Genomic DNA, 11,834 nt, shown 5'->3' on the forward strand with positions numbered 1-11,834 from the left:
TTCTTCTCATTGTTCTTCTTCTTCTTCTTCTTGTTCTTCTTCTTGTTCATCCTGGGTGCAAGTAAATTGTCATAATAATGACACATCGTATGGCACCTCGATAGAATCAAATGAATCCTCAATTGTTGGTGATTCAACATTGGAGCACGACCGGTTTTGACAATTAGTGTATGCTACCGAACAAAACAGTCCAACTTTTTTGCAACCACATTTAGCGCTACATCCCTTTTTACAGTTGCAAAAAATTGTGTTCAGGAGTTTTTCCGGCGCAGGGGGGAGTAAAGTTTGAATTGGTTCTAATGAACTGTCGACTAATTTCCATCCCCAGTCTTTTGGATCTAGCTGATAACCAAGCCACACTTGAACTTGGTAATATACCCGAAAAAGATCTTGATGAGCAGCCGCTGAGGTTGGAGGAAGACAAGATAACTTCACTTGTCTTTTGTTTCGAGTACTTTTAAAAAAACATGCATATCGAAATTTATCTAAGCACGTAGTTTTCTTAGGCGCTCCATACATAGAGAGAAGGAAGCTAATTCCATTGGAAATAACTTCTTGTGGAGTTGAATTAGGTTTTTTAAAAACCTCAGCACATTCAAGTAAATCTTGTTTTTCAAACATTTTAAAAACAGTCGTTTTACCCCTCCTGAAAAATGCAGATGTCGTATCACAGCCAGTTATTGCATGTAAAAATAATATATGATTTTGACATTTTGCAAAAGTAGATAAACTTTTCGATGAATATATTTCCGATTGGTGTTGAGCTTTTCCAGGTTTAAAAAAAAATATTGTTTTTTCGATTGGAGTTCTACCAGTGAGTAATACAAGCAAGTCTACATCTTCACCTACAACAATAGTTGTATTTGTTAAATTGAATTGCTCTATGGCTGTTTCAATTATCATTACGTCAGATCATTATTAGCTTGTTTTACCGATATTATTTTCAGAAATAAACTTATCTTTCAGCATTGAAATGAACCGAGATTTGTTGTGAGTATTTGCCAGAAATTTCTGTTGAGTGGTAGATACTGTCATAGATTGATCAAATAAAATATTAAAAGATGAAGATGTTGCTGAAGTTCAAACCCTTCTGAGAAAAGAATAGGTAGGGTGATTAGATTAGCCGACGGACGGGTTTATTCCGACAAAACTCATCTCTACAAATTGAACTAAGGTGCATAAATAAAAAGAATTATTATAAGTTAATACTTTGTCATATCAATTTACTATTTTTGTTGGGATTAAGCCGTAAAATTCAAATAATTCTTATTATTTTCGCGTTACATTCACTTTGTAAAGATTTTTTTGTTGGCACTGTAATATAATACTGCTTATACATTGCATCCCTCGGTAGACCGCAAGCTGTATAGTAGAAACATTATCATATTTATAATCTTATATTATTATGTGTAATATAAGTTAAGTTGACCGATAGAATATTATGTTTACTTGTATTACAGCTTCAGTTATGTATATACCTGGTGTACTAATACATATTATGACGATTAGAAGTCTTTCAACTCTTTGAATCGTTGTATCTCAAAAACTGTGGCTCTTAGGAAAAAAACTATTAAGACATTTTTTATAGATAATTATCTACCCTACATTTTTAGTTAGAACTAATTTTACGATAAAACTTACCGTTTCGCTGAAAATCGCTAAAAACCATATTTGGTGACATTTGACTCCGCGTAAATTTTTTAGCACGGGTCGGATTTATGAGGACTTTTTAGATTTCATTTATGATGGTATTTTGAACAATCCTGCCAATTTTCGGCTTGATGGTAATTATTGTAGCCTCACTCCTATTTTTGAGTCTAACCAGACCGGTCTATACAATCAAACGGCCAAAATCAAAATAGAAGGCCAGATAACTGATAAAATTGCAATAGAACGAGGAGTACGACAGGGCTGTATTTTATCTCCACTACTATTCAATATTTACTCTGAATGGGTATTTAAGGAAGCTTTATACGGTTGTGCCAAAGGAGTATTAATAAATGGTGAATGGTTGAATAACATTAGATATGCAGATGACACCATAGTTTTTGCCGATAATCTCAATGATTTACAGATATTAACAAATCGCATAACAGAAGTCAGCAACAGATACGGACTAGCTCTTAACATAAAGAAGACCAAATTTATGACAATTAGTAAGAAACCAATACTAAACGCTCAACTTACAATCAACCAACAGAATATCGAAAGAGTTGAGCAATATACATATCTAGGTACGAATTTAAATAGCCAATGGTACCACTCAACAGAAATTAAACAGCGAATAATAAAAGCGAAAGCAGCATACGTTAGAATGATACCCATTTTCAACAGTCGAGACATAGCATTAAAAACAAAATACCGTCTGTTGAAATGCTATATATTCTCAGTTCTGCTCTACGGAATGGAAGCATGGACACTAACTGTTGCATCTATGAATCGGCTCGAAGCTTTCGAAATGTGGTGTTATAGGCGCATCTTACGTATATCCTGGGTTGACCGAATTACCAATGTGGAAGTCCCGCGTAGAATGGGGAAAGAGTGTGAAATTCTCATAAACGTCAAAACAAAAAAATTAGAATATCTAGGACATGTAATGAGAAATCAAGAACGTTACGGCCTTCTCCAACTGATTCTCCAAGGGAAGGTAAATGGTAAAAGAGGACCAGGAAGAAGACGCATTTCCTGGCTTCAAAATTTACGTAAGTGGTATAACACAGATATTATACAGTGGTATAACACAGTGCGGTAAACAAAGTCAAGATAGCCATGATGATCGCCAACATTCGGAACGGATAGGCACTTTAAGAAGATGTAAGTTGGCATTTTCTTTCTAAAACATACCTTAATCGCGAAGGTGCAAAATTTCGCGCCTATGTGTTTTAACTGCGTTCATTTTTTTCGAATCCTGAGAAGACTAATAAGTATTTTTAAAAAATTTAAATGCAGAATGACAGATTACATTATTACCGAGCACCGAAAGTCTCTTAGAATATCCAAAAAGTTTCTTTTGAATGAGGCATTTGAAATTAAAATTTGCATTAAATTTTCACACCTGTAACTTATTAAAATAAACATTATAGAAGTTTTCAGGGACTTTTGGCCCTCGGTAATAATGCAATTTGTCATTCTGCGTTTAAATTTTTCAAAAATATTTATTAGTTGTCTCAGGATTCGAAAAAAATTAAAGAATTTAAAACACATTAGCATGAAATTTTGCTCCTATACCCTATACACTTAAACCCTTTAACAGAGGATGCCAATCATTGATAAAAGGTATAATAAAAATAATTATACTTTTATAAAAAAAAGGGAACCTCTTTTAATACCAGATTTTTATTATTTATATGACACAATATGAAGTGTATAATAATAGTTATTTATGATGTGTCAATTTATTATTTGACACACCTCGTATAAAATTAACAAACTTGGATAACTGATGGTTAGTGTTGGAAAATTCTCGAGAATGAAAAATCGGAGAATATTCCCGAGAATATTCTCGAGAATATTCTCGATATTGAGAATTTTCTGAGAATGAACCTTATGACGCGCTTATGGATATTGTTAAAGATGAAATAGGGCCTTAAAAATCATAAAATTATATACAAAATTATGAGACGAAACAACAGTGTTCTTTATATAAAAGAAAATACAAAAACAACAGAAAACAAGATTTACTTGACAAAAAAAATTAAATTTTCTTAACCGTAAATACTGAATGTGGTGAGCTAATCTGAAAAAGATGAGGCCTCAGATTCAGAATCTATTTCTATCATTAGCTCATCCTGGTCATCTACATTCTGCATTTCAATGTACTGATGAGAAGTTGTGGGAGTTTGTTTTTCACTAGTCGCCAGCTCAGTCATGGATTGGTCTACGTCTAACAATTTTAAATTGTGAGCAATAAAAGTTACCTTATCAGCCCGTTCACCAGTAAGCCGGTTTTTTTTAGAGGAGTGGATAAAACCATAAGTACTGAAACTTCTTTCAGTCGATGCACTAGATGAAGGCATGCTTACCGTCATTGGACGAATCAAACAACTGTGTTGGCTAAAAAGCAGTTGATGAATGTTTCTGTTGATCCCTTTCAAATAATTGTCTCGCTACCACTGGACATTTAACACATTTTACTAAATGTTTTGTCATTCTTGTTGCATTTTTCAAGTATTGACTATCACAAAATTTGCAAAAGTACTTGTTTTACCTTGTACACTTTTAATTTTACAGTATAATTCCATATATTCCTTTTAAAGCGAGCACCACACTCTCGCGAAAGTTCACTGAAGTCCGAAGTACCCGTCACCACACACTCGTTCTACTTTGTGAGGAACACATTCACGCCGGGCGATAAGGACTTCGGTTCCTTTGACTTGGTCTCAAAAACCGCCACAGAATGCAAGTAGGCCGAGGCACAGCAAAGTCGCATGTACAACCTGTCTACACTCTCGTACTCGCTGAACTTCGATCGACTTCGCGAGTAGTATAGTGAGCGTTTTAGGTTTTTTAGTAAATTATGCTTTACTTTGATCCATTCTAAATATCTGCACGTTAATATAGCACCAAAACAATAAATACTGACACTGTAAACACCCTAGCTAGTGGTGCATGGGATTCCCCAGCCTCGGCTACTTAGATTTTTGGGGATTTGATCTAAAATCGCGTGAAAGCGAAAAAGCATTTCATGAGCGGAGCGGCAAGTAGCTGTTTGAGCTTCAAGAATAATAATGTTTGGGATGCAACAAAATATACGAGGTGAATTGGCAAAAACAATATAGAAAATTCTCGAAAATAATTTTCTGCCCGAGAATATTCTCGCTGAGAATTTTCTGGCCGAGAATATTCTCTTCTTACATCACTACTGATGGTTGCATCTTGAGGTTTTGACCATGCACAGATTTTTATGAAGAATAACTTGTTTTTCAGAAATTTCAGAATTTTTTTTTCAAGTAGAAGTCTGTTGCTGCTGCAACAATTCTGCTGCATGCATCTCCATCTATTTCTCCATTACTCTGTAATACCAATCACAGGTACTTAAAACTATTGCTTTTTACAATCAGTTCACCATCCAATGATACCATGTTATTTTTAGTAACTCCATCTTTAAATGTACATTGCAAATACTCTGTCTTTGTCCTACTAAGTTTTAAACCCAGAGCTTGTCTCCACTGTTCCTGTCCTGGCGGCTGACCTTGCCCGAAAATACACAGCGATAAATGCACAATACGACAAGGTCACGCGCCACGTCTCGCTTGTTCGATAGTACATGTTTCATATTAGCCCCAATGTTTTGTGTGTTTCACACTAGCCCCGATTGACCCTATATAAAAACGTTTTAATATAGTGCGTTTTGACAATTTTATCCAAAATTCAAGGGATGCCTGTGAGAGTATTTTTATTTATTTCAAATGTGTTAGAACAGCGTTTCCCAAACTTATTTTTCCATGGCCCGGTTATTTTTGTGCTTATCATTCGTGACCCACTAATTTTTTGCATAGCCTAGGTGTAGGTACAAGAAAACATATTTAAATATTTAATACAGTTTTATATATTTTAATAAAGAATCATTTGCTCAAACCCAAATGTAATAAAACAAAATAATAACCAAATATTAATGAGAAGTCGATGTTAATTTTATCCTCAGGTCCGGTTCGACTTCCCAATGGTACCTATATTTATTTTTAAGGAAAAGCAGTGTTAAAAACCCTACCTCACACTTATAGGTCGTAACAAAAGGAATTATAAATGTTATCGCTTTTTCTGCTAAAACTGGGTACCTACTCCTGGCGACAAAACAGCCAAAAATCTATCAGTGATATTTTTTCTAATATGTCTTTGAGTGCTTTATCACACGATAGTTCAATTACTGACTCAACATACGTCCATTTTAAATGGATACCTTATCCACGCTTTGTTGCTGTGGATGGGGCAAATAATTCCTTCAGATTTGCCTCTTGCAGGACCTCCAGTCCTAGCAGGTGTTTCTTGAAAGCCGCTGAAATCTCATCCGACAATGAATTTACGATATTATTTTTTTTTGTAGTTCCGTTAGCTTTGCAAAAGATTTGTAATTTCCTGCTTCCGCGCGATGTGTCTACAAATTAAGTTTTTTTGTTGCAGCTTCCAACTTCTCTTGTACTTTAAATACAGTTACATTGCTACCTTGTAATGTCATATTTAAATTGTTCAAGAAGTCAAAAATTCCGAAGATTTCAGCTGGTAACCTCCTCCAATTTTCTGCAACAGGGACCATGCCTGCCGGCTTGATTTTTTGAAGTCAAGGTTTTCGACAGTCTTTATCCATTTTTGGCGTCTAGCTGTATCGATGTTGTGTAAAAGCTCATCGGCTATTTCTCGGTCACTACTTTCGAGAAACTATAAGTCTTCACATGTTTCAGTCCATCCGGGCACATATTCTTTGCGATACACCCTAGGGATGGTTTCCTTGGCAGCGCTTATTACTGCACCCACAAACCTCTCATAATGTTTGCTGGTTGGAGGGATCCAGCTTAAGGTCCGGTCTAGTTGTTCAGAGAACTTCTTCCAGTTTGCTTTTCTAAGATTCCACCTGGGTCGAGGATATGATCTAATTATTGGAATTGATATTCCGATGGTGATAAGCACAGGACGATGTTGAGTATGTGGGAAGTCTGCAAGGACACTTCTCGCAGTTGTTAGTGGTCTGTCATTAGTTAGTATCTTTTGAGACAAAACATAGCTCTGGGTTATATTCTTTTCTCCATGCAGCTGATTTAAATGTTCCTCTGTCTTTGGCATCAAAAACTAGATATGTGTTTTGCTCTTCGGACCATTCTACTAGTGCCTCCCCATTTTCATCATTCGTGGTGTACTTCCACATTTCGTGGTGGCTGTTGAAGTCGCCGATGTATATAGTAGGATGTGGATGAGTCTTTAGCACTTCTGGGTTCCATGTAGTGGCTGGAGGTTTGTATTATGTTTACTACGGTAATCTCTCCAATTTTGGTGACTACTTCATGTATATTATTTTCATTGGAAGCAGAAAGCAGGAAACCATTTTCTATATTGGAGCGAATGTAGGTTGCGACGCCGTAATGTTATCATAAGTGGCTCCCAGTAAATCGTAGCCAGGTATCCTTCCCCTTTAATCAAGCTAGACTTTGTCTTCAGTATGGGTCTATCTGGGAAAATTCTCGAAAATAATTTTCTGCCCGAGAATATTCTCGCTGAGAATTTTCTGGCCGAGAATATTCTCGTTCTCGAGAATATTCTCTTGAGAATATTCTCTTCTTACATCACTACTGATGGTTGCATCTTGAGGTTTTGACCATGCACAGATTTTTATGAAGAATAACTTTTTTTCCTAAAATTATTAATAAAAGAGTTATTACATGTCTAATAAATAATAATGATGTTCGGAATCAGTAATTTAGGAAAATTTCAGAATTTTTTTTTTCAAGTAGAAGTCTGTTGCTGCTGCAAAAATTCTGCTGCATGCATCTCCATCTATTTCTCCATTACTCTGTAATACCAATCACAGGTACTTAAAACTATTGCTTTTTACAATCAGTTCACCATCCAATGATACCATGTTATTTTTAGTAACTCCATCTTTAAATGTACATTGCAAATACTCTGTCTTTGTCCTACTAAGTTTTAAACCCAGAGCTTGTCTCCACTGTTCCAGTTTTTGTTCTAAGTCTCTTTCACTATTTCCTACTAACATGACATCATCAGCATACATTAAGCACCATGGAAGGTTACCCTGTAGTTTCGCTGTTATCTGGTCCAAAACTAATGAGAATAAATACGGACTAAGCACCGAGCCCTGGTGCAATCCTACTTTCACATGAAAAATTTATCAGTCTCTCCCACACCTGTCCTAATACTAGTCGTTACTCCCTCATACATATCCCTCACAATCTTTACATATTCACCAGGGACTCCTTTCTTATTGAGTGCCCACCACAGAATCTCTCCAGGAACTCTATCATATGCTTTCTCAAGATCAATGAATACAATATGAACGTTTGTTTCTTTACTCCTGTATTTTTCCATCAGCTGCCTTATAATGAAAATTGCATCTGTTGTTGATCTGCCCTGCATAAAGCCTCTCGGATATTTCGGTCTCTTCACGTATCCGTCTATCAATTACTCTTTCCCATATTTTCATGGTGTGGCTAAGCAGTTTTATAGCCCTGTAGTTTGTACATTGTTGTATATCTCCCTTGTTTTTGTAGACAGGTACTAGTATACTGCTTCTCCATTCGTCTGTCATTTGTCCAACTTCCATAATTCTATTAAATAAACCTGCTAGCCACCTTGTTCCTGTCTCTCCCAATGCTCTCCATACTTCTCCAGGAATATCATCTGGTCCTACTGCTTTTCCTTTCTTTATTTTTTGAAGCGCTTGAGCTACTTTCTCGTTTATTATTCTGGTGACCATTGCTGCTACTGTCTCCGTTAACTCCACAGGCTGTCTGTCTAATTCTTCATTTAATAAGCTGTCAAAGTACTTTCTCCATCTCTTTTTGACATCCCTTTCGTGAACTAGTTATCAATACATTATAATGGCGTAAATAAATAATTATTGATTGGCCTAAGGTTTATGTTATTTATGTCTGTTTACTATTAATAATATTGGCTAAGAGCAGGTACGTTCAGTTGTGTAGTAATTTCCAGTCAAGTCTAGCAACTGAACTTCGCAAACAAGAAATTACTAACATCGCTAGACAGTTGTGTCTCAGAAAAGCGAATCTACTTTAATAATATTGGCTATGAGCAGATATGTTTGGTTGTGTAGTAATTTCCAGTCACATATAGCAACCTAACTTCCCAAAAAAAAATTACCAACGTTACTAGACAGTTGTGTCTCAGATAAGCGAATCGACTTTATAAATATTTGACATATAAGTTAGATCTAACTGTCATTGCATTATTTAGATTTAAAATGGATTAAAATAAAAAATTAAACTCAACGAATCTATACAGAAGCTGGTAAATATTGCATTTTATTCAAGTTCTGAGCTATTCTGAAAATTTCAGGTGTCTACATAATCTGGAAGTATTTTTAAAATGAATTATAAGATTACCCGGACATAGTGACAAAGACCAAGCTAAGTAGGGTCAATCGGGGCTAATATGAAACAAAAATGTAAACTTTGCAATATAACTTATGATCTATTTGCCCCAAGACACAAACAAAAATTCATTAGTATGTATCTTTGTGTCCTTTACAAGTTGGTGGTTTCAAAAATGTTTTTGTCATAAAATAAAAGCACAAAAAAAATAAAACTGCGTTTCACTTTAGCCCCGTGAAAAGGGGCTATTATGAAACAGCAATGGGGCTATTGTGAAACATATACTTAATTGCCTTATTACAACCATTAAATTAATCAAAAAACATATCAGCATTTAGCTGTGTATGTAAACTTTCAGTACCTACTAACCTACTACCTTATAACTTAATTTTTATACCTACATTTTTTTGCATTTTATCACTTTGCAACTATATTGGGCAATTAACTGATACATTAAAACAACAACAATAAGATAGTTAAATATGGATTTAGGTAGGATTAATCTCCATGGAAATTAGTAATAACAATAACAGTTTACATTTGGAAGGTTTTTATAATTCAAAATAAGCAACATAAGCTAGGAATACAGAACTGGAAAAATGAATAGCTGAAATATGAACAAATTTGTGTATAGGCCTAAGCCTTTGCTAACTTCAGTCATTGTTCATACACATTGACACTTCCAGGGAATACATATGTAATTTTTCTGGACTTAAAAGTGGTTACTGGATAAGGTAGAACCGCAACTATTTCCATGAAATCTATATTGAAGATGTCACCTTCCTTATATACAAATTCCGTCATACAGCTGACTGAAAACTTCCAGCTGAAAAAATGCCTACCTTTGACACAGAGTAAAAAAGGAAGAAGCTGCATGAATAAAACAAAAAGAAAAACAAAAAGACATAACTATTTTGTTTTTAAATGTAGTAGGCGGATACAAATTTTATAATGTAGAATATTTTTGCTTAGAGTTTGTTTTGAAATAATACTGGAGAGTGTTTCACATTAGCCCCAAACACTGTTTCATATTAGCCCCTCGACTTTGGTGGATAATATTTTAGGTTTGGTCAGAGTTAGGACAAACATTTATAGCTAAAAATGCTCATTCACTCTAATAGAATGCATTGTAATTAAATGATTGTGTTTTTAAATGTATTTTTTAATGCCTGAGAAAAAGTTTTGGCATTCCGATTAAAAGTTTTTTTCCTTAAAATTGCAAGTCTATGATTTTTATATTTTTCTATACACAGTTAGGTGGATTTTGACTATGTTTGATATGGGGTTTAATTAATTAATGTACTAGCTACAAAATGACATATACTCACATCTTCATCTACTAAAACTTTAAAGTTATTTACTATCTGACAAACGAGTCCTGGCGGCTGACCTTGCCCGAAAATACACAGCGATAAATGCACAATACGACAAGGTCACACGCCACGTCTCGCTTGTTCGATAGTACATGTTTCAGATTAGCCCTAATGTTTTGTGTGTTTCACATTAGCCCCGATTGACCCTATATAAAAACGTTTTAATATAGTGCGTTTTGACAATTTTATCCTAAATTCAAGGGATGCCTGTGAGAGTATTTTTATTTATTTCAAATGTGTTAGAATTTAGAAACATTCATTTTATACATAAATATACATACCATGTTCACTGTTTAGAATTTGTTCAGCAACATTTGATTTTTCCCCTATTCCTATTTGTTTATATTCCACATTTTTGCTACAAGGTAAACTTATATCATCTTCAGACTTGATAACTTCGATTAAATCAGAGTGACTTTCTCTTAATAAGATATTAGAATCAATAGAAATGTCAATATTGGTCTGAAGACAAATTAGATCAGGCTTATCTTCTTCAAATTCATTTTTCACTAAGTCTGGAATATATTCACAATTGCTCTCATCTGCTTCAATTTCCATTTTGCACTGTACATTGCACAGTGAATTGTATTCATGGTTAATTTCCATCTTATTTATGTAAGGTAAACAGACTTACTTGTTGACAAAATAATAAGTACATAATAGGTACAACTTGTTTTGTAGTTGGGTGTGTATTTACCATTTCTTTTATAGCATAAACTCTCTATGGCTTATGCTTATGATATTAGTGATACCAATATATCATTATCATTTATTTATTTATTATGTTATATTTATGGTGTTTGTTTTGATTTCGAGTTTTGTTTTTGTTTGACTGAAAAATAGTGAAAAATTTTTGATTTGTTTTTTATTTTTATACAAGGATCTACAGGTCGAGAGAATCTCGTAAATTGCACGACTTCGAGCCACGCTTCACGCAACCGTATTTGCGTACTTGTATATTGGATTGTGTGGTCGAGTGGAGTTATAATTTACCAAATTTAAATATAATCGTTTCTACTTATTCATAATATGTATACTATAATATAATATATTAAAGTTTTTAAATATTGCTAATATTATTAAAGTTTTTAACATTGTATTTTAATATACTTTGTTTTATTAATAATAATATTACACCTTGTTCAAAAAAAGTTCAAGATAAATACCGCGGTTTTTTCATATGAAAACGCAAAGCAAAATATATAATTTGCAGAGTATGTAAATGCTTGTTTTTTGATAAAATAATACAAATTGTATGTAGGTAGGTAGAGTAGCAAAGCGTTGAGTAGTAGCTACGCCATCTGAGACACGATAAGGATGAAATTAGTTTTATATTTTCTTTTCTCATGGAGCATGCATGATGGAGAGTTTTTTAAAATACGTAACAAAGCATGTTGTTTTG

The 11,834-nt window shown here is 34.2% G+C and overlaps 1 protein-coding gene across 2 annotated transcripts in view; it reads right to left on the minus strand.

The window, feature by feature from the left end:
- The window catches only part of LOC126892292 (piggyBac transposable element-derived protein 4-like), a 69,866-nt gene extending 58,492 nt beyond the window's left edge, over positions 1 to 11,374 (minus strand). Inside the window, exon 1 of one of the 2 annotated variants that reach the window (XM_050661793.1) lies at positions 10,714 to 11,374. In XM_050661793.1, the coding sequence (XP_050517750.1) occupies positions 10,714 to 11,038 (325 nt within the window). In that variant the 5' untranslated portion in view covers positions 11,039 to 11,374. The remainder of the gene's footprint in view (positions 1 to 10,713) is intronic. The other variant, XM_050661792.1, reaches the window with a different exon arrangement.
- Between the last annotated feature and the right edge of the window lie 460 nt (positions 11,375 to 11,834).

This window comes from Diabrotica virgifera, chromosome 9 (assembly GCF_917563875.1).
Source record: "Diabrotica virgifera virgifera chromosome 9, PGI_DIABVI_V3a".
NCBI classification, from domain to species: domain Eukaryota; kingdom Metazoa; phylum Arthropoda; class Insecta; order Coleoptera; family Chrysomelidae; genus Diabrotica; species Diabrotica virgifera.